The following is a 23,369-nucleotide window of genomic DNA, read 5'->3' as shown; positions in this document are numbered from 1 at the left end:
CAATTGGCCGACCATGCCCAGGAGGAAGGCCTCTGGTTTCTTCAGGAAGGTGTATTTAAATACCTTTTTCATTTCATTATAGATCATCTCCCAGAATGCCTTAATCTTTGGGCATGTCCACCAAAGGTGAAAAAAAGTACCTTCAGTTTCATTACATGAGAAGGGTGGAGTTCCCAGTGTGACACACGGAGCAGAGCAGGAAGGAGACAGGGGAAGGAGATCGGGGCAGGACGTCCTGCCGGAAGGGGCGGAGAGTAGTACAGGGAGTAGTGTAGCTGTCAAAAGGAAGGTCAGGGGTAGCGAACGCACGCCAAGTTCAAATGTGGAGGCGCGCGGAAATGCAGAGAGCCCGGAGGAGGAGCCTGGCCCCAAAGCACGAAGGAGGGGGGAGCAGGCATCTGAGGAATCCGGGTCAGGGGAGAGCAGGAGGGAAGGAACCCAGGGGGGCAGAAAGACCCTGCGGAAAAGAAAGGACAGGAAGAGGTGGTCTAGCACAAGCCTCTTAAACTGGTGTAGGGGCGGGACCGATTCAGAGGGGACTTCAAATGTCTAGGCTAAGAGACGCGGGGCTGCGCGCCTCGGTTGTGGAACCATTAATGAACTGCATTAAACATCCTTGTATATAAGAAGAGCTTGGCGTTGGTCTTTTGTGAGCTGAGACATGAGGCAGCCCCTGACACTTGACCATATCTTTGTTCTTCCAGTTCATAAGTATCCGTCTCTTGGCTACCATTAGGGTGCACTATACTTATAAGTATCATATAACAGTCATGGCTTCCCCTGAAAGTCCCGGGAACTGCAGTTTGTTAAGGGTGCTGAGAGTTGCTAGGAGACCCCCATTCCCCTCACAGAGCTACAATTCCCAGAGTTCCCTGGAAAGAAAGATTAACTGTTAAACCCATTTGGGGGAAAACTATAACTGTGTTAAGTGGTGGTCCTCTTCCACCGAGCGCGCAGCTTCGGGAGGGACACACGTGGAGCGGTGAGGGAGGAAGGGGACACCCGCCTAGCCACCCAGATCAGCCGAATCAACCCTGGCGATCAATGGGGTGACAGATGTCGCAGCCAGATTGCCCTCACATCCAGAGTTCCCTGGAAAGAAAGATTAATAATAATAATAATAATAATAATAATAATAATAATAATAATTTATTATTTGTACCCCGCCCATCTGGCTGGGTTTCCCCAGCCACTCTGGGCGGCTTCAGTATGCAGATGATACCCAGCTCTACCTCTCTTTTAAATCAGAACTGTTAAACCCATTTGGGGGAAAACTATAACTGTTTTAAGTGGTTCCAGTAGTAGATAGGTAGCCGTGTTGGTCTGCCATAGTCAAAATAAAAAAATTCCTTCCAGTGGCACCTTAAAGACCAACTAAGTTAGTTCTTGGTATGAGCTTTCGTGTGCATGCACACTTCTTCAGATATCTGAAGAAGTGTGCATGCACACGAAAGCTCATACCAAGAACTAACTTAGTTGGTCTTTAAGGTGCTACTGGAAGGAATTTTTTTGTTTTAAGTGGTGTGATGATGCTTTAAATGTATTGTGCATACGGGGGCCCAATACCCTGCAAGCGTCCCCGGGGCGGGGGGGGGGGGGCGGGGAATGGGACACCCTATTTTTTCCACGAGAGCACGGCGGCCATTTTGGTTGCCGTAATCTTTCACAATTTCACGCTGAAATCTCGGGGGGCCCCCCTCAAAAGTGCCTTTTCAGGGCAGCAATCTCCTGTGGTGCCCCAAAATGTGGATGGGAATCAGCGTGGGGAACATAACTTCTGCAAAGCATTCCCCATGTGCTGGTCCAGTTGTGGCCATGTGGAGATCTCTGGATATCAGGTTGACGACCGACATCTCCAGGGCCAGATTTAGGTTTGATGAGGCCCTAAGCTACTGAAGGTAATGGGGCGCTTTATATGTCCAGCTGTCCTTTGTCAACAATTGTCGGGGTTTTTTGTGTTGAATAGATGGTATATGGTAATTTCTGGACCTAATAGGTATCTAAAGTCATTGGCACATGTTGCGAGGCAACCAGTCCATGCAGAATGTAGGCACCCTATATATAGAAATGAGCAAACCAGTGATTTTATTTCCCCCCCAAATTTTTTAAAATACATTTTCCACAATTATAACAAATATGACATAGAAAAAAGAAAAGAATACACACAAAGAAAACACAAGACAATGTTGAACAAAAACAAAATGGGATCTTAAACACATATCCCTTAAAGAAAAAAAACCCAATTTCTCTTACATTGTTAACTGACCTCCTCAGATCCCTCCCTTCTGAATTTCATTATATCTGCATGTAACAGCTCTCCAATAACATTCTTAACTAAAATTAATTCCAGCAATTAACTATCTTATTCTCATTTCTTACTATTCTAAATCTAATTTACCATCACATCCTAATTTAATCCTAGGCCTATTTGGAACTTTCAAGTGACTCCTAATTATTTATATTACAATATTTATTCAAATAATCCTTAAATTTCTTCCAATCTTCTTGATATTCCTCTTCTTTCTGGTCGTGGATCCTTCCAGTCAGGTCGGCTAGCTCCAAAAAGTCCAACATCTTCCAGTGATATTTTAGGGAGCCGGTGGGGCCCATGACTTACATCACAGGAGTTGACACAACACAAAACACTGTTACTCTATGTAGGCTTTATTTTATTTGTTTTTTATCTTATACAGTGGTACCTCTAGATGTGAACGGGATCTGTTCTGGAGCCCCGTTCGGATCTAGAAGCAAGCATAACCAGCAACAGCATGTCAGCGGCGAAACCCGGAAATAATGCGCTCCGTTACTTCCGGGTTGCCGCAGAGCGCAACTCGAAAGCACTCATCCCGAAGCACATTCAACCCGAGGTATGACTGTATTTTGGAAATGTACATCCAGGGGTTTTTTTCCTTTAATTTTTTGGGGGGCCCCAAGCTATAGTTTGTTTAGCTTATACAGTGGTACCTTGGGTTACATACGTTTCAGGTTACATTCGCTTCAGGTTACAGACCCAGAAATAGTGCTTCAGGTTAAGAACTTTGCTTCAGGATGAGAACAGAAATCGTGCTCCGGGGGGCGCGGCGGCAGCAGGAGGCCCCATTAGCTAAAGTGGTGCTTCAGGTTAAGAACAGTTTCAGGTTAAGAACGGACCTCCGGAAGGAATTAAGTACTTAACCCGAGGTACCGCTGCACATAAATCAGGCACTGATTCTTAAGCATGTTAAACAGTGGAGAGGGTAGGCGCCAGAAGAGAGCGCACTCTGCACATGGTCAGGGGCGCCCTTCCCCACGCTTTCCCTTCGAAGTTCTTCTTTCTCTCGGCACGAGGGCGAGTGCCAGGATCTCCGGGCGCCTCGGGCGAGGTCTCCGCCCCGCACCCCATCCCAGGCGGCCCTTTGCGCCTCACCTTCCCGCTGGGGGGCGTGGCCGAGGGAGGGCGCGCCCCTCCCGCCCCGCCAGGTGCCCTTTTTAACGGGCTGCCGAGGCGCCCGGGCGCCGATTGCGCAGCGCCATGCCGAGCCCGGGAGACGGCGGAGGATCGCGACGCAGGAGCAGCGGCCGGCAACATGCGCCCGCCGGAGAAGCATCTGCTGCTGCCGCCGCCGCCGCCCCTGCGCGTCTCGGTCGCCGCGGCCGCTTGCTGCCTGCTGCTCCTGCAGGTGGACGCCTATTTCGGGTCAGCGGCGCTTCGCTTCCCCCCCTTTTGCGCGATCGGGCATGCAATTTCCCTTACATTTCCCCTTCCTAAACCCCAATTTTTGGGTGAGATTTCCCCTCCCTTTTTTGCACTTTCACTTACACGCCCTTTTTGTCTGTAGTTTCTCTTTTTTGTATAATTTTGTACTATTATTTTCTGTTTCACATTTTGCAATATGCATTTAAATAACCTTAAAATATCAATGACTTATTCTCTTTCCGTGGCTCATTTTGCATACATAAATCCCTGTATATTTTTACATCAACTATACAATTATTAGTCTCTTTCCCCTTTTTTTTGTGCGATCCCGGCTCCTCTGTTTTGAACTTCCTTCCATTCGGTGCGCAAGTTCTACCTTTTACTTCTCGTTTTGCTTCGCTTTTCCTCCCTTAGCTTTCGACTTTTCTTCACTTCATCGCCCTGCTTTTCAAACTCCATGCGCTCCTCTTCTTCACTTTGCATCTTGTTTTCGAAGGTCTTTTTCTTCGGTTAGCCAATCTGCTGGGTTAACTTGCCTTGTGGATTACAGCTTCCCGACCTGGCTGCGATCCTAAACACACTTTAAGCCAGCCCCGCAGAATCCGGGATCCTGCTGCACACCAGCTGCTCGGTTGTTGCACATAGTTGAGACACTGGCTCGTGCACATGCACTGGGCAAATGTGGGAGCATTGAAGGGTCCAGCCTCCTGGGTGCTGCATGCATTTTAGGGGTGTTGCAGAATGAGATTCTCTTCCTCCCCTCCTCCTGCCGCTGTTTAGTGAGCTTGTGTTTCCACTTGTAGCAGCAGATCTCTACCAGCAGAAATCTCTTTCATCTGCAAAATGCACCGGAGCAGTTGATAGAAAAGTGGTGTTGCTTTGCACAACGGCAATTTGGGGGTGGGAAGAGATCTGTCAGTGTAAATGTTCAAGACTGGAGTTTTCAGTGCAGGCGATGTTTTCGTGCATGCATGTGTGAATGTAACTGTTTTTGCACAGAGGTTGATATTCGGATCTTTCCTTTAGACATTTTTGCCTGTGAATTTGAAACTGCTTGCATTCTACCTGGTGATGTTCAGGGTTTGTATGACTGACATACGTATTCTGGAGTTCGCTTGTCCCTGTTTATTTATTTTTTTAAAAAAAGAGCTTTATCCATAACTCTTGCTAGCTGAAGTATGGGTGAGTTTGTTCTGCTGTGCTTGGGGCGTAATATGCAGGTTGACCTGTGGAGCGGGGAGACAAACCTCTTCATTATACAGTGGTACCTCGGGTTAAGTACTTAATTCGTTCCGCAGGTCTGTACTTAACCTGAAACTGTTCTTAACCTGAAGCACCACTTTAGTTAATGGGGCCTCCTGCTGCTACTGTACCGCCGGAACACAATTTCTGTTCTCAACCTGAAGCAAAGTTCTTAACCTGAAGCACTATTTTTGGGTTAACGGAGTCTGTAACCTGAAGGTACCACTGTACTCATCGTAGAATTATACAGTTGGAAAGGGACCACTAGGGTCATCCAGCCCAGCCCCCTGTATTGCAGGAATCTTTTGCCGAACGTGGGATTTGAACCCATGACCCTTAAGATTAAGGGTCTCATTATTCTTCTCTGTATGTGAACAGGAGTCCTATGTTCTGGTTTAAGAAGGGAAATACCCCATTTCAAGGCAGTTCCATGCGTCATCTTGCAATCAATTGCATATTTTATGTCTCTTACTCCACAAAGAGTTCGGCACCTGCCTATCCTTTCCTTCAAGGCCCTCTTCCCTGGTCTTTCCAGTAAACACAAGGATCACACGGATGCTGTTTTACAAAATCTGGGTTTGTACTGGAACGGGTGAAAAATTGAGGGATGGACATGTGTGTGCGTGCCTCTGTCTTGAAACGCAGTTGTGTGAAAATCTGAGTTTCTTAAAACTTGGATTTCAAGGGTGCATATTTGTGTGTTTGAAGTATCAAATGACTCTCCCGCTTTGGGGTGAAAAGCACGTGAGTTCCAGCTCTTGAAACGGAAAACTTATAGTCACAAACGTATTTGACACTGAGCTCCACTTAACTTGGCAATACGGTCTTAAGAGTAACATCCATGGGATTGTGCTGTCAACATTCCAATATTCCGAGGCGATAAACAGTGTATATCGAACCCTTCTTGATAACAATGTGTGGGATTCTTGTTTCGTTTCTCTCTTTTTGCTTTACATGCAAGCTTTGGATTCTCAAAATGCAAGCTTCCAATTTGCAAAACTAAGTTCTTAACTCTGCACTGGCAAATGCAAGTGTTGCTGTGTTTTTGATAAAGAAAGAAATGGTGCTCAATTGCGGGCAATTTTTTTTATAATGGTGGATAACAATATTATTTTTGCTGATCTTATTATTCTATATGTATTTACCTTTCAGTTCTGAGTTTGCACCTCTGCTTGAAATGTTGTTTCTTCCATTGCAAAAAATAAATAAAAAAATCAAGCTTCCCTTTTTATAGTCTGAATTTTGAACAGTCAACTTCTACATCAGGTTAGATTAGAACATCAGTTCTTCCCCTCTCCCCCAAACAGAACAAGGGAGCTCTGGAAATAACACCAAATATAATTAGAATAGTCTCATTCTTCATTTGTAAGAAGGCCTAAAAATGATTCAAATAGACACATGCTGTGTGATCCATTCATTGGGGCTGGCTTCTGTGTTACGCCTGGATAAGTGCAGCCTTAGGGGAAATACTGAATCTAAGACTGCAAACCTATGCACATTTTAAATAATACTCATTGCTTCTTATTTCTGTGAGTAAATATACAAAATTCTGACTTTCAAACTTGGCACCCTGGGGCTGAACCAGAAAAAAACAACAACTTGTCAATCAGATTTCTGAGAAAGATGTACTTTACAAAGTCGGGAAAACACTAAGAACTAATTAGAATGTGAAATCTTGAATTTCAAAAGTTCAGAATTTTGAGGTGGATTCCATATGCATGTACAAGGGTCACCTGCCTTCCTTATACAGTGGTACCTCGGGTTACATACACTTCAGGTTACAAACGTGTCAGGTTATAGACTCTGCTAACCCAGAAATAGTACCTTGGATTAATAACTTTGCTTCAGGATGAGAACAGAAATTGTGCTCTGGCAACAGCAGGATGCCCCATTAGCTAAAGTGGTGCTTCAGGTTAAGAACAGTTTCAGGTTAAGAACGGACCTCTGGAACGAATTAAGTTCTTAACCTGAGGTACCACTGTACATAGGGACGCGGGTGGCGCTGTGGGTTAAACCACAGGGCCTAGGACTTGCCAATCATAAGGTCGTCGGTTCAAATCCCCGCGACGGGGTGAGCTGCCATTTTAAAGGGCTGTTGTTGTAAGGATTAATTTGTGCGAAATACTTGAGAAGTGCTAAATGTTAGGTTTCGTAGTGCCTGTTCAGCAGAGAAACGCTCATAACCAGGCCTTTTTTCCAGCTGGAACTAAGTTTCAGCACCTCTCAGGTGGGTGCCATTGCCATTTTAAGAGGACATAAACATGTAGGGCCAAGGAGGAGCCTTTTCCGCATCTGAAGTTTTGTTGTTGTTTAGTCGTTTAGTCGTGTCCAACTCTTCGTGACCCCATGGACCAGAGCACGCCAGGCACTCCTGTCTTCCACTGCCTCCTGCAGTTTGGTCAAACTCATGTTAGTATCTTCGAGAACACTGTCCAACCATCTCATCCTCTCATCCCCTTTTCCTTGTGCCCTCCATCTTTCCCAACATCAGGGTCTTTTCCAGGGAGTCTTCTCTTCTCATGAGGTGGCCAAAGTATTGGAGCCTCAGCTTCACGATCTATCCTTCCAGTGAGCACTCAGGGCTGATTTCCTTCAGAATGGATAGTTTTAGTCATCCTGCAGTCCATGGGACTCTCAAGAATTTCCTCCAGCACCATAATTCAAAAGCATCAATCCTTCGCCCATCAGCCTTCTTTATGGTCCAGCTCTTAGTGGTAGGTTAAGGAAGTGATGCACAAGAATCACGATGGTTTGTAGATGAGGATGTGTTGTAGTAAGTATTGGGTCAGACCTAGCACTTTCGAGTTGTGTTTTTGAAAGCCAGCAGAGCAGTCATAAATGCTTCAAATTGCTCCTAGCATAATGAGCCTTTTGGCTAATTAATCAGTCTTTTAAACTATGTGGAGGGGCTAGCGGTTATTGTTCCTGTTGGTTATTATGCTGTAGATTTTTGTGTTTTTACATTTAAACTGAACTTCGGATGAAGGGCAGTATAAAAAATAAACAAATAAAAGAGACACCGGTCTGGCCCCCATCAAACCTGAATTTTTGCAGATAAAACAGCCTTTTGATGGCCTGGAGAAAAGTGATAGCGCTTGCTCTCTCGTTACACAAATCGAATTGCTGCTTAATGACACAAGAGAGGAGAGAGGCTGGTGAAAAAAGCAGGCAACTTTCTCCTGGCAACTCACCTCCTGTTTAAGCTCAGAGGTTGAGTTCTCTCCATAGCTGAGATAGAAGAGGCTTTGCTCAACTTGTTGAAACCTGCTTCTTTTGCATTTAAAGGTACCACACAACTCTAGAAGTGTCTGGGCATCATTTTTCTGGACTTAGTACAGATTTGTAAACCTAGGTCCCCCCCCCAAAAAAAAAACCACGCCTTGTATGTTATGTTTTGGAAGACTGGAGGATTCGCAGTCAAGCCTTTTGTTTAAACCTATTTTCCTGGCTGCCCAAGTTCATATTTACAACCACACATGGCAGCATACTCACCAATACCAGGCTCTTTAGGCACTGGGTGGTACGTAACTTTGTTTTACTCACAGCAGAACCATTGAAATCTTTGGACTGGACCAGTGTTTCCCAAACTTGGGTCTCCAGCTGCTTTTGGACTACAACTCCCATCATTCCCAGCTAGCAAGGCCAGTTGTCAGGCATGATGGGAATTGTAGTCCAAAAGCAGCTGGAGTCCCAAGTTTGGGAAACAGTGGACTAGTCCAACGACTAGACTAAAACTTGTTGAATACCACCCATTGCTCCTTACTCCTGAGCTCTCTTGTCCGTGTTTACCTGTTCTCTGTGGAAACTAGTGGCCTGAGATTTCTACTTTGCAGCGGGTTGGGCTGGATGACCCTCGGGGTCCCTTCAAACTCTACAATTCCATGATTCTATAATTTACTCACCTGTGAATTCTATCAACAATGCTGGCTCTCTGTGTCCTCAGTTGTCCTCTTGTCTATGTGTAGGGATTGCCAGTGAAGACTATGGAATTCTGGGACTGGCAGTTCTTGAGAGCACATGTCACTTAGATTGGCATGTTGTTGTGTTTTCCTCTTTGAAGCATCAAGTCTTAGCTCCCTGCCCATCAGTCTTCGCCAGCATGGCACCCACTAGTTGTATTGGACTACAATTCCCATCAGTTCCAGTTAGCATGGCGGTGCTCATATTGACATCCATCAGTCTTGAGAGACAGTGGAGTACGCCTCTGGGGATGAAGTCAAACCAAGGGGGAAATATGTCAAAACAGGAGGGTTTCTCTAGAAGCTGCAGGGTATCTCTGGATTGTGGCTAATCTCAAACACCAGCAATGAAAGTGTGCTCTGGAGTTTGCGTTAAGTTTTAGACTCTGCCTGCGCATTTGGCATCCTGTTGTGTTTTTTCAGAGTCTTAGTTCTCCTCTTCCCAGATTTGACAGTCTCTGCTCAATACTGTTGGAGCACCTGTTTCGTTCGGTTTTTTAATTTTTGTGGGGGCGGGGAGAGCGGCCTTAGCAGGGTCAGAAGCCACTTTTAATTGCAGGGAAATTCCTGGAATGGACAGGATACCAAATGGGATTTTTCTCCTTTCAGGAAGTGTACACACGCTAACACAAACACACACTCCTCGGGACGTCTACTAAGCAAAAGAGGAATATTCCCTTTTCCTTCCAGCTATCATTTCCTTAACACAAAACAAATATTGGTTATTGCCTTGGGTGCCTTATTGCCTTTGGTTGTTTAAGCAACTTAAGGGAGCAGCAGCCTTGTGACAGCTGCCTGCCTTTAATTCTCGGAACATTTCACCCAGCTGTTTGTCAGAAACGGTGCGTTGTTCTTCAGACTGTCGTTTTTGGGTGGAACTCTTATTAGGGGTTTGTCAGCCACAACAAGAAACTGAGTAACGGCAGGTGATCTTCCGTGAACTTGTCCATTCTTCTCCTGCCATGCTCAGATGCAGGAAGTTCTGGGCACCTGTGTTGCGTTCTCAGTACCTGAAGAGTGATGAGGACGCCTTTTAATCCTGACCAGCACTCTGTCTGTCTGACAGACTTGCTGAGGTTGCAAAGTAGGTAAAGGTAAAGGGACCCCTTACCATTAGGTCCAGACACAGATGACTATGAGGTTGCGGCGCTCATCTCGTTTTACTGACCGAGGGAGCAGGCGTTTATCCGCAGACAGCTTCTGGGTCATGTGGCCAGCATGATTAAGCCACTTCTGGCGAACCAGAGCAGCACACAGACTTGGCGTTTACTTTCTCAGCGGAGCGGTACCTATTTATCTACTTGCACTTTGATGTGCTTTCGAACTGCTAGGTGGGCAGGAGGTGGGACCGAGCAACGGAAGCTCACCCGCTGAGCCCCTTGGGCTTGTCGATCAGAAGGTTGGGAGTTCGAATCCCTGCAACGGGTTGAGCTCCTGTTGCTCTGTCCCAGCTCCTGCCAACCTAGCAGTTCAAAAGCACACCAGTGCAAGTAGATAAATAGGTACCGCTGCGGCGGGAAGGTAAACGGCGTTTCCATGCGCTCTGGCTTCTGTCATGGTGTCCTGTTGTGTAAGAAGCAGTTTAGTCATGCTGGCCACGTGACCCAGAAATCTGCGGACAAACGCCAGCTCCCTCATCCTGAAAGTGAGATGATTGTCGCAACCCCATAGTCACCTTTGACTGGACTTAACTGCCCAGGGGTCTTGTACCTTATATATATAATTGGGGCAATCTATTCCAGTAACATCCAGCACGACTATCACGCTTGACACTTGCCTTGCTTTAGTAGGGCAAAACCACTGACTTGATCTCAAAAGGGAGCTCGTGGGATGGCCTGTAGTTTGATGTCAGAGCATCTTCTTTGTAGAAAACCCAAGACGGACTTTCTGTGCCCAGATCTCCCTATTCCCATCATGTGCTGCAGTGCGGAGGTCTTGGAGCATCAACAGGCGCTGGCATTGTAGCCATTATTGTGGGGTGGCAGTTACTAATGGTGTTCGTGGGGCAGGAAAGAAATACAGTGGTACCTTGGGTTACATACGTTTCAGGTTACAGACTCCGTTCACCCAGAAATAGTGCTTCAGGTTAATAGTTGCTTCAGGATGAGATCAGAAATTGTGCTCCGGCGGCACGACAGCAGCAGGAGGCCCTATTCACTAAAGTGGTGCTTCAGGTTAAGAACAGTTTCAGGTTAAGTACAGACCTCCAGAACGAATTAAGTACTTAACCTGAGGTACCACTGTAATGGAGTTGGCACCTTGCCAGACAGCTCTGCTTCTCTGTTGTTTATTAAATTTGTATACCGCTCTATAGCCGCGGTTATAACGTAAAATCATAATACAAAAACACAAAATACTTAATAAAAACGAAAGCAACCCAATAACCCCTCCCCTCCCCTATAGACAACAGTAGTTAGGCTATCCCGCCAGCCGAAGCTGATGGAAGGCACTCCGTGGCAGTGAGGCCACCTGAGTCTCAGGTAACAGTAAAGGATCCAGGAACAACCCCAAGCTACTACTACCTTCCCATCAAAAAGCCTTTATGCTCGCGAGATTAAATGCCTTCCCCTCTACAGTGACCAAAGGTAGATTCTCACATACTCCATATCAAGCCCGTCTTGTGTGCCTGCAATCACAGAGTACCAGATTCAATGGACCACATTATCTTTGATTGCTCTCTACACAGTAGACATCGCCAACTGATGCTGAGCAAAATGTTGGACCTCCGACCTATAACTCCGAGAAGAAGTCAAATGAGGTTTCTCCTGGCAAAGATATTACTGTTTTAGTAGCTTCCTTTTTAGCCACAATTGTACCCAAAAGGGTTCCCAACGAACTATCCTTTCGGGGAACAGACAGGGCAAAGCAGAATATCTAAGCACACACGATCACAGTGTGACCTTATGACCCTCGACAGATTCATCCTTGTCCTTTTAATTATCACAGTGACCGTAAATGTTTATACTACATTGGCTCCCAGTATATTTCCGAGCACAATTCAAAGTGTTGGTGCTGACCTTGGAAGTCCTAAACGGCCTCGGCCCAGTATACCTGAAGGAGCGTCTCCACCCCCATCGTTCTGCCCGGACACTGAGGTCCAGTGCCAAGGGCCTTCTGGCAGTTCCCTTGCTGCGAGAAGCCATGTTACAGGGAACCAGGCAGAGGGCCTTCTCGGTGGTGGCACCCGCCCTGTGGAACACCCTCCCATTAGATGTCAAAGAGAACAACAACTACCAGCCTTTTAGAAGACATCTGAAGGCAGCCCTGTTTAGGGAAGCTTTTACTGTTTTTGATGCATTACTGTATTTTAATATTTTGTTGGAACCAGCCCAGAGTGGCTGGGGAAGCCCACCCTGATGGGCGGGGTATGTATGTATGTATAAATATTATACAGTGGTACCTCAGGTTAAGTACTTAATTCATTCCGGAGGTCTGTTCTCAACCTGAAACTGTTCTTAACCTGAAGCACCACTTTAGCTTGATGGGGCTTCCTGCTGTTTCTGTTCCGCCAATTTCTGTTCTCATCCTGAAGCACGATTTCTGTTCTCATCCTGAAGCAAAGTTCTTAACCCGAGGTAATATTTCTGGGTTAGTGGAGTCTGTAACCTGAAGTGTATGTAACCTGAAGCGTATGTAACCTGACGTACCACTGTACTGTGGTGCCAATAAAGGTATTTGATTAGATAATCCCAGGATACGAACCCGCTCCTTCAGAGGAAGTGTAACGCCATCAAGAGCAGGCAACCTCCCAGCAATCCGGTCTAGGGAACCACCCACAAACAGTGCTTCAGTCCTATCATCATTATTGAGGCAAGACACCGGTCCAGCTCTTCCATTGCCTCTCCTGCAGATGTAAAAGAGAAGAAGAGATGAGTTGGGAAGGACGTCTGGATGCCTTGTTCAAGGGTCCTTGGAGTCCACTAAGCATGTAGAAACAACTGTCTTCTTTTTGGTTGGGGCCTGTTTTACTTCCTGAACTGATAGAAACCTGGGAGTTAGATGGATGGAGTTGCAGGGGGAAAGGACTGCAGCTGTATCAGGGTCCCACCCCGGCCTAGGGCTTACATCTCCTTGAAAGTGCTACCATCTTGATTTGGTAGTTTGGAAATTTACTCGCTTAATGATTAACCATCACCGCCCACCGGCCGGAAGAAGAGTTCTGGAGAGCGGAGACGGTAGGAGCATTCCACTGCCGGGGTTGTGGAGGGAGGGAAAGCGATAAGCATCTCTCTTGGTTTGTTCTCCTAGTGCTGGAGGCCTTTTGGCCGCACGATGGCAAAGGCATGCTTGATAGATCACAGGTTCTATCGCACAGCATCTTCAGGGGACAAGCTGTGTTGTGTTGGGTCCAGCAAGGGTCCAGCTTTGGGAATTGGCTTTTTGCATCGCAAAAGAAGAGGCCGACCACCAGTTACCCTACTAAAGGGAACATCGGGAGAGAAATATAAAGGGATCATGCTTTTCCTGCTTGCCAAGACAAACCCAGGGCAAATTAATTGTGAAAAGGGGGGGGGGGGGAATATGGTTCGTGAATTTGATTGCAGCAGAGATTCTGTGTCCAGGGGAGCTGTTTATCAGCTTCATCTGGTACACAGGCTGAGACCCTACCTGCCCGCAGACTGTCTTGCCAGAGTAGTGCATGCTCTGGTTATCTCCCGCTTGTACTACTGCAATGCGCTCTATGTGGGGCTACCTTTGAAGGTGACTCAGAAACTGCAATTAATCCAGAATGCGGCAGCTAGACTGGTGACTGGGAGTGGCTGCTGAGACCATATAACCCTGGTCCTGAAAGATCTGCATTGGCTCCCAGTACGTTTCCGAGCACAATTCAAAGTGTTGGAGCTGACCTTTAAAGCCCTAAACGGCCTTGGCCCAGTATACCTGAAGGAGCGTCTCCACCTCCATCACTCCACTGAGGTCCAGCTCTGAGGGCCTTCTGGCAGTTTCCTCACTGCGAGAATGAGGTTACAGGGAACCAGGTAGAGGGCCTTCTCGGTGGTGGCGCCCGTCCTGTGGAACGTCCTCCTGTCACATGTCAAGGAAATAACTACCTGACTTTTAAAGGACATCTGAAGGCAGCCCTGTTTAGGGAAGTTTTTAATGTTTGATGTTTTATTGCGTTTTTAATATTCTGCTGGGGGCCACCCAGAGAGGCTGGGGAAACCCAGCCAGATGGGCGGGGTATAAATAATAAATTATGATGATGATGCAGCGGGCTTGTGCATTTCAACCCTTCCCCCCACCCTCACAGGTTTTTCAATCCCTGCTCCCAAGCTGTTTTCCCACTTATGGGAATAAAATATGGGGGCTGTCTTTGGGTTCTTTTGCAGATGGCAAAGCAACTTTGCTGGGGGTCGGGGGGGGGGTTAATTGAAAAAAGAAAACAACCTGCAGTGAAAAGGAACAAATTTTGCAGACCTGAAGGCTATGTGTTTCATTTTAGACTTTTAAAATTTATTTATAGGACCAGTCGTAGATCTTTTCATTCGTAGCTTGGCTCAGGGTTTCGCTGCTGACCACAGTTGTTATTGTGCTGGCTGTATGCTGGTGTTGTTCTCTTTAATTGGTGAGAACGATGAGATTGGTGACAGTGCTGGGCAAAGCCTTGGGGTTGAGGGAAGGAGTTGCCGGCAGATGTGTGTTAACTTTATTGGGTGAGCTGTTGCAATAATTTCCATTGTTGGTGTTAAAGGAGTGGTGTCCTGCATGAGTAACTGATATTTCCTCCCTAACTTTTCAGTCTCGTTGGCCAAATGTACTTTCTTCCTCTCAACTAGGACAATGTAAAGCTTGTGCAGTCACAGATAGCTGGTTCGGATTCAATAGACGCTTGTCGGTGATGTTCAATATTAATAAGCAGCAAAGGCTGGGAAGACACCAAGAAGGCCAATTTATTATATTTATAACATCACTCACGACATGTCCCAGACTCCCCAAGGATAAAAGCTATTCATAGCACCAATTAAATATCAAGCACAGCAGCCAGTAAAATTATGAGGAAAAACAACCAAAGGAGGAAGAGGGCAGCATAAAAGCCATCTGGCAATGAGGCCAAAGGCCTGACAAAACCGGTAGTGCGATGCCATAGAGGAAGAGCAACATCCTGGGGCAAGGAGTTCCATAGGTGAGGCCGTGGGGAAAAGGTGTTTTCTAACTTTCCTGCCAATTACCAGAAAGGTGTAGCAAGTATGCAGGAGAACTTCCACAGCTGGCCTTAGTGGAGGGGCAGGTTGTATTGGAGAAGAAAATCCTTTAGGTATCCTGGTCCCAAGCCATACAGGGATTTAAAGCTAACAAGCTTGTGTCTAGAAATCTTTTGGGATTGGTTCCTAAACCAAGCTGTGCTTAAAACCCTAGCAATTGTGTTTTGCTTGCAGAAGTTGGCAGCTTCCATCCATGTGTTGATGTCGACCTGTCTTGATTTGACTTAAGACGTATGTGAGTCTAGACATGCTCTGGGCTATCCTATCCAGAAAAGAGCTGCTATCGATCAATGTAGACAATACGTAGCTAGACTCTGTATAAGGTAACTTCCTATGTTCCTAGGTGTTTTGGGTCCCACCCATATTTTGTATGATATCAGGAGTCATTCTTGGCCTGAAGATACATCTTCAACAAACCATGTAGGTACCACCTCATGGGAGTCAGTTGGAGGGTTGCAATTTGGTTATATTTTTTCCTCCTCTAGCTCTTAATACCGAACATTTCCTTTAACTAGTTCCTCACAAACCCTCAAGCTTAGCTTTATATTTTTAAATAATATTATAGGGTTTTTTTCCATATAGAAAGTGAATTTGTTACTCAACAATTACATTCCGATTCAAGAAAACTAGTGACTTCCCGCTCACGCAACATCAATGTTTATAACCCGAATTACATAGAATTGTGTTTTAAGGTTCCATCTTACCTAATTTCATCTTCTCAAGCACGTTTCTTAATATATTCTGCTATTTTCTTACACTTCAAACCCTGCTGTGGTCTTCATACATGGGAAGTGACTTTTGATATAGACTAGAAAGGGTTTCCAGTCCTCTTTAAAAGGTTCTAAATTTGTATCTTTTATCAGCGCCGTCAATTTTGCCATCTCTGGGTATTCCAAGATTTTCATCAAACATTCTTCCTTGGAGGGCGTTCTCTCCTTCTTCCATTTCTCAGCATAGAGGATCCTTGCCACTCTAGTCACCTACATAAATACCGTCAAGGCTTTCTTTGGGATTTCATTCTGGACACTATTCAAATCTTGGAATAATAATAATAATAATAATAATAATAATAATAAGTGCTTTAAAAAAAAATGTTTAGGGGTGTTCTCAATTTCCTACTTATATTGAAATACTGCCCCTCAATGAGGCCAAACTTAGATTCACAAAAATGTTTAGGAGTATACGTACCCCTGCGTACCCCAAGAAAAAATGCACTAATAATAATAATAATTCATTCTTCTGCATATCAGAGCCAGTGTGTATCTTGGGAGCACTGCACATACATAGAGAGCTTTCCTATTTCATCTTGGCCTGCTGTAATTTTCAGTGGAATCGGTTCACACATTCCCTTGCCATTCGTCAAACGGAGAACCACTTGATTTCTTACTTGCATGTGTGAACCAGACCTGTACACACCTGGGAGACATCCCAGGGACGGGTATATTATTGATGGTTTGCCAATGTTAATCTGCAGCAGGGAAATAGCTGTTGCTGGTTCTACTCTGTTTAAGGCCATAACTTACTTCTTCTACCCTTCAGCCTGACTGGGAAGGAAGCGCTAACTCAGTTTCCTCTGCTGGGGCCCTCGACCAACCCTGCCCACTGGAAGGCTCACCTGAAGCAATGCGACCTGCTTCGCTTATCCCGTAAGCAGAAAAGGCTTTGCCGCCGAGAGCCAGGCCTGGCGGAGATCCTACGGGATGCCATCCGTCTCGGGGTCGTGGAATGCCAGTATCAGTTTCGCAACGAGCGCTGGAATTGCAGTCTGGACGGACGAGCCGACCTTCTGAAACGAGGTACGAGTGCCTGCTTGTCGGTCAGCTTCCGAAAATTGGGGTGGGGAGAAAAATCTAGGCTTTCTCCAGTTGGGTCTTCCCCCTTCTCCTCACCACCCAACGCCATCATGGAAGAAAGAAAAGCAAACCAGGGTAGAGGTTCAAAGGTTTGCATTTCTGAACACCTTACGGCCAGAGTCGATCAAGTGATAACGTAGAACCCCCTGTGAAAACCTTTGCCAGGCTTGTTCGCTGCTCTGAGCAACTAGGGTACCTGCTGCTGTTAAAAAACAGTTGCTTATTTATTGCGGTTCTATCCTACTTGTTTTTTCGGGACGCGGGTGGCGCTGTGGGTTAAACCACAGAGCCTAGGACTTGCTGATCAGAAGGTTGGCGGTTCGAATCCCTGCGATGGGGTGAGCTCCCGTTGCTCGGTCCCCGCTCCTGCCAACCTAGCAGTTCGAAAGCACGTCAAAGTACAAGTAGATAAATAGGTACCGCTCTGGCGGGAAGGTAAACGGCGTTTCTGTGCACTGCTCTGGCTTGCCAGAAGCGGCTTAGTCATGCTGGCCACATGGCCCAGAAGCTGTACACCGGCTCCCTCGGCTAATAAAGTGAGATAAGCGCCGCAACCCCAGAGTCGGTCACGACTGGACCTAATAGTCAGGGGTCCCTTTACCTATACCTTTATCCTACTTTTTGCTCCAAGGATATTATTATTATTATTATTATTATTATTATTATTATTATTATTAATAATACCCTGCCCATCTGGCTGGGTTTCCCCAGCCACTCTGAGTGGCTCCTAACAGAATATTAAAAATATAATTAAACATTAAAAACTTCCCTAAACAGGGCTGCCTTCAGATGTCTTCTAAAAGTCAGATAGTTGTTTATTTCCTTGACATCTGATGGGAGGGCGTTCCACAGGGCGGGCGCCACTACCGAGAAGGCCCTCTGCCTGGTTCCCTGTGACCTCACTTCTCGCAGTAAGGGAACCGCCAGAAGGCCCTCAGCGCTGGACCTCAGTGTCCGGGCTGAACAATGGTGGTGGAGACGCTCCTTCAGGTATACTGGGCCGAGGCCGTTTAGTGTGGCATGTATGGTTCTCCCGCTTCTCATGTAATCCTCACAGAAACCCTGCGAGGTTCGTTAAGGTTAGGCTTGTCCAAGGTCGCACAGTGAGCTTCATGGCCAAGCAGGATTTGAACCCGGGTTTCCCAGTTCGTAGTCTGATACCATTGCCATTCTTCCACACTGGCTTTCCTACTCTTTCTTACTTCCTTTTCTCTGGGTTCCCTGGCTTCCTCTCCCTCAGGTTTCAAGGAAACGGCCTTCCTGTACGCGGTGTCCTCGGCAGCTCTGACCCATTCCCTCGCGCGGGCCTGCAGCGCTGGGCGCATGGAGCGCTGCACCTGCGACGACTCTCCGGACTTGGAGAACCGCAAGGCGTGGCAGTGGGGAGTGTGCGGAGACAACCTCAAGTACAGCACGAGGTTCCTGAAAAACTTCCTGGGCCAGAAGAAGGTCGGGAAAGACCTGCGCGCCAAGGTGGACATCCACAACACGAACGTGGGCATCAAGGTGAGGACAGAGGACCCACACAATTTGCCTAGAGAGAGAGAGAGAGAGGAGTAGCAAAAGCAGATTGTCCCTGGTTATCCCCAATCTCCAGCCTTCACCTCAAGAGCCAAGCTAGGCCCTGTAATGCCATATCTTTGTCTTTCCCTGAGAACGAATATTCTGTGCTGTGTGCCTTTTCACAGCTGCACGGTGCAAGTGTGTATTAAGCAATAGGACACTAGAGCTTTTCTTTGGAGAGTCCCAACTCTCTGCCTCAGAATCATTTTTCAGGGTGAGGGCCATGTTTACCACATGGGGAACCTTTCAAGGGACGCACGCTAGTGGTGGACAGGGTCCAGAATAAGGGAAACATGTGCTTTGTACAGTTAGGGTGCACATTAAAGTCTGAGTTTTTATTTTGTTTTATATCTGTTGGAAGATGCCCGGAGTGGCTAGGGCAACCCAGCTGGAGGGGGGAGGGTGCAAACAATAAAATTATTATTATAAAGAGAGAGCACACGAGATAAAGGTAATAACAAAAATGGAAAAAATAAAGAGGACTTCGGTTCAACTGTGACTAGATTTTTAAAAAACAAATACAGTCATACTTTAGTTCTCAAACGGAATCCATTCCGGAAATCTGTTGGACTTTTTTAATAAATCTGTTGGGAAGTTTTTAATATGTGATATTTTAGTGTATTTTTCATCTTTGTTGGAAGCCGCCCAGAGTGGCTGGGGAAACCCAGCCAAATGGGCGGGGTACAAATAATAAATTATTATTATTATTATTATTATTATTATTATTATTATTATTATTCTGAAAACATTCAAAAACCAAAGCGTGGCTTCCGATTGGCTGCAGGATCTTCCTGCAGCCAATCAGAAGCCATGTCAGGACGTTCAGCTTCCAAAAAACGTTACTTCTTACTTCTGGGTTTGCGGCGTTTGGGAGCCAAACCGTTCGAGTCGCCAGGCGTTCGAGAACTGAGGTATGAATGCAAAAGAGTGCACAACTGTTCAGTGGCCTCAGGATTTCCCCCCTTTATTCCCTCGCAGCGTTTTGGCTTTCCACTCGCGCCCCTAGCAAATGCCTGTCTTTCTCTCCCTCCCGCAGGCCGTGAAGAACGGCCTCAAGACCACGTGCAAATGCCACGGGGTTTCTGGCTCGTGCGCCGTGCGGACCTGCTGGAAGCAGCTGTCGCCTTTCCACGAGACGGGGAAGCTCCTCAAGCTCCGCTACGACGGCGCCGTCAAGGTCTTCAGCGCCACCAACGACGCGGTGGGCCAGTCGGAGCTGGCGAGCCCACAGCCCCACAGCCACTTGCCGAAAGTCCCCGCCGGCCCACGCCCCACCGACTTGGTTTACATGGAGGACTCTCCCAGCTTCTGCCGACCCAGCCGGTACTCTGTGGGCACGGCCGGGAGGACTTGCTCCCGGGAGGCCAACTGCGACAGCATGTGCTGCGGCCGGGGCTACAACATCCAGACGCGCATGGTGACCTTCTCCTGCCATTGCCAGGTGCAGTGGTGCTGCTACGTCGAATGCCAGCAGTGCATGCAGGAAGAAGTGGTTTATAGCTGCAAGCAGTGAGAAGTCTTGCGGGGAGACGGGCCTGCTCCTCCTTGGACCGCACAGAAGGCCGGCAGCTTAATTCGGTTCTCTCCTTTGCATCGGATATGGAAAGTTAGCAAGGGGTGGGACTTGTAAACTGCAGGAGTTCTGCAGCCCTGGATTTTACGGTTCTGTGGACCAGCAGCCAATCTCCAGGACTGCCTCTGCTTTGGGAAGGCCGGCACCAAGAAAATAGTCAAGGACATATTCTTGTAAGATATCTAAGGAGCTGCCTTGTGTTGTTCATCTAGCCCAGCCCAGGACTCTTGGCTGGGAGTTGTTGCCCGAGGTTTTGCGCAAGGGGTCTTCCCCAGCCAAATTTTCTAAACGGCAAATGAAACTGGAACCTGAGCTGTGCAATGCATGGACCAAGCTGCCCGAACTTCTCTAGAGCAAGCCCCAAGGGTCTGGTTCAAGGCAGGGGTCTTGAGTCGCAGCTAGCCCGAGAAGATCTGTTTTGATGAGCTTCCGGGAGGGTGAATGAATGGGTTTTCCATGGCCGCAATGCAGCATTTTCTTTGAACCATGTGCCTCTTTCTGGGTAGCGCTGCAGCCTTTAGTCGCAGCGCCAGCTTTGGCCGATGGCACCTTCGGGCAGCTGCTGCAGCCCCGCCAGCAGGGCCCACTAGTGATTTCTACCCCGGTCCCCCTTTAGAGAAGCAGCAGAGCGCCTCCGTTTAAAGCTCCCACAATGCCTGGCATAACATCGCTTGAGGTCATTGTGATAAATCTAACCGGTTGCCCCTAGCCGGCCGGTGCTCGATTCAGACTTCTGTTGCTGCCAGGACTCATTTGAGGTGTCTTATGTGAGAAGGCTCCTTGTCGCGCCCCAGCAAAATTTGGACCTGACCCTGTGTGGCCCCACACGACCTGCTCAAAGGGGAACTGGACTGTGCACCCCCAGGGGTAAGCATGGTCTTTGGTTCTGCCCTGCAGTGAATTTGGGGTGGCTTGTGGGGCATCACGCCTGAGAAGGCAGAGATGAGGTGCTGTGTTCTTAAGGGACCCGAGGACAAAGAGGAGGAGCAGAGAATTCAGGAAGTGTGAATGGACGAAGGCCAGCGCCTGCCTCCATTTTGTTAGGCTTTGGAAGAGCTAAGATTTGGGGGAAGAAGAAGAAGAAAACTCTCATAGCTTGAGTTTGCAAATAGAAGCATCTATTGGGCAACGACGGGGCAAACCTAGGAATGTGGACACTGTTTCCAGTGGAACTATTTATAGTTGTGGGCGAGGATAGATGGACAGGATCACTTGTTTTTATGTGAAACGAGCAAAGATTTAAAGGGGCTAAGGACTGGGCAGCTTCCATGACAGGTTGGTCTGTAAGCCTGGGTCAAACATACTTGCTTTCTTTCATGTGATTTTCTTGGTGTGTTTTTTTTATAAAAAAGAGTGTTTTATTGCATTGCTTAGATGCCGCTCATCATTCATTGCCCTCACAGCCCTTGGCCTCAGCTGCCCACACTACTGGTGTGTTTTTTTGGTCACTTGGCTGTAGCGGCTTGTGTGATCTTCGTTAGTGTCATAATGCTAAACTGGATGTGATGTCGCAGCAAGAAAGGAACAAAACGGACCAAAAATCCAATATCTGGAGGAAGGAGCCAGCTTAATGCTGTTTTTACTTCAGCTTGATTCTGGGGTTGTTGTTTTTGTGCCTTCTCTGAGGCAGAAGTAATAACTACCCATAGAAAATGACAGAGAAATCTTTACTTTTTGTGTAGCTGCGGTTGGGCGGTAACGTTGCTGCTCGGGTAACTAAAAAGATGGGAGTTTTTGTTTTGTTTTTTAAAAAGTTTTGGTCTTATGTAACTTTTTTAAAAAAAGGTTCATAAATATATATATATTTAAAATTATCCTTCCAATGCTAATAAAATCCATCATTGCTATCCCCATATTGTGGGGGGGGGAATGGGGGCTGTGGCTAAGGGAGCCTGGCTTACACCAGCCCTGCAAAGTATTAAAGTTTGATGGCCATATTGGGGAGGGAGGGAGGGGGAAAAGTGTATGGCGGTCTTTGTCAACTTACCGTCCTCCAGGTGTTCTGCACTACAATTCCCATCAGCCCCTGCTAACACACTGGCTGACCTGGGAGAGGAGGGTTCAGCCTCCCTGCTCTGCCACAAAACCTTAAGGCCAGCCATTCCCCTTCAGTTAACTTGACCTCCCCTAGGATTGCTGTGAGAATAAAAGGAGAACTGTTGAACAAGAACGGGTTAAAAAAACTGTGATGGCTTGGATTTGGATGCTATGGAGGGAAATAATTTATCCCCTGCTTACTAAATGTCCTACGCAAGCAATTCTTGTCAGATTCTCAGCTGGTCCCTTGCTGGGAATCCTAGTTCCCCCCCCCAGCACCTTTGACAAACTACAGTTCCCAGAATTCTTTGTGCTTTAAATGCATGGTGTGTTTGCGGCCTGTCTGTGATATAGAGGAAGAAGCAACATGTCAGCCGCACGGCTATGGGTGTTGTTGGCATCCGTCTGTCTCGAGGGACAATGGAGTGTACCTCCGGGGGTGAAGTCAAACAGCACCGAAGTGATGTTCTTGGCTTGCAAGCCTAGACAGTGTGTCTGGAGGTCCTGGGCTGCCCAGACGACAAGACCCCCTGTCGGCCTCACTGATGGGGTCCAAAGGAAAACAGTGGTGCCCCGCAAGACGAATGCCTCGCAAGACGGAAAACTCGCTAGACGAAAGAGTTTTCCCTTTTGGAGGTGCTTCGCAAAACGAATCTCCTATGGGCTTGCTTCGCAAGACGAAAATGTCTTGCGAGTTCCTGCTGGTTCCCCCCCCTTTTTCTAAGCCGCTAAGCCGCTTATCAGCTGATCCGATCAGCAGATAAGCCGCTAAAAGCCGCTAATAGCGCTAATCCTTCAATGGGCTTGCTTCGCAAGACGAAAAAACCGCTAGACGAAGAGAATCACAGAACGGATTCTTTTCGTCTTGCGAGGCACCACTGTACATTTGGCACCAGCTTTGTTGCAGGAGTTGCTGGAAGGAGGCGTACAAGGCGCCATCCAACCATCTTAGGGACTCTGGATTTAATTACGGTTTACTCCTTAGATATCCCGCAAGGCAGCGGAGGTTTAGGACCAGAGTTTTCCTTCTTCTAGATGGGCTACCTTCCCAGGTTGACGTGTCCCATCTGTCTTTCCCTCTACATCATGTGCAAAAACTGCCTTCTTGGCCATTGGACCCACTATTGGTCAGGTCTGCTTGATCCACCGGAGCCTGTCTTCTCATGCAGGGGAAGTCCCTAAGTCACAGAGCGGTTGAGACCCATTTGCTACCCTCACCCAATTTAGCCAGCTGGTCGAAGCCATTCCCAGGATTTGGCCACG

At 47.1% G+C, this 23,369-nt stretch overlaps 1 protein-coding gene across 2 annotated transcripts; it reads left to right on the top strand.

Annotated features, from left to right (window-relative positions):
* Window positions 1–3,384: 3,384 nt before the first annotated feature.
* WNT9B (Wnt family member 9B) lies at window positions 3,385–21,883 on the top strand. 2 transcript variants are annotated; one of them, XM_082195063.1, is made up of 4 exons: window positions 3,385–3,676; window positions 16,620–16,876; window positions 18,174–18,439; window positions 19,533–21,883. In XM_082195063.1, exons 1-4 carry the CDS (start codon window positions 3,567–3,569, stop codon window positions 20,007–20,009), a joined length of 1,110 nt encoding a protein of 369 aa, XP_082051189.1. In that variant the 5' UTR covers window positions 3,385–3,566; the 3' UTR covers window positions 20,010–21,883. The 2 variants fall into 2 exon arrangements, with proteins under 2 accessions (XP_082051189.1, XP_082051190.1); XM_082195064.1 differs by lacking the exon at window positions 3,385–3,676 and adding an exon at window positions 14,500–14,531.
* The last annotated feature ends 1,486 nt before the right edge of the window (window positions 21,884–23,369 follow it).

This window comes from Podarcis vaucheri (genome assembly GCF_965113315.1).
Source record: "Podarcis vaucheri genome assembly, chromosome: 13".
NCBI classification, from domain to species: domain Eukaryota; kingdom Metazoa; phylum Chordata; class Lepidosauria; order Squamata; family Lacertidae; genus Podarcis; species Podarcis vaucheri.
This window is presented reverse-complemented; position numbering and strand designations above follow the sequence as displayed.

Bases quoted from the DNA above. Each gene is read 5' to 3' on its own strand.
- WNT9B (XM_082195063.1), top strand. From the start codon at position 3,567: ATGCGCCCGCCGGAGAAGCATCTGCTGCTGCCGCCGCCGCCGCCCCTG. The intron at 3,677-16,619 runs GTCAGCGGCGCT...TCTACCCTTCAG, and splicing joins CAGGTGGACGCCTATTTCGG to CCTGACTGGGAAGGAAGCGC. The intron at 16,877-18,173 runs GTACGAGTGCCT...CCTCTCCCTCAG, and splicing joins AGCCGACCTTCTGAAACGAG to GTTTCAAGGAAACGGCCTTC.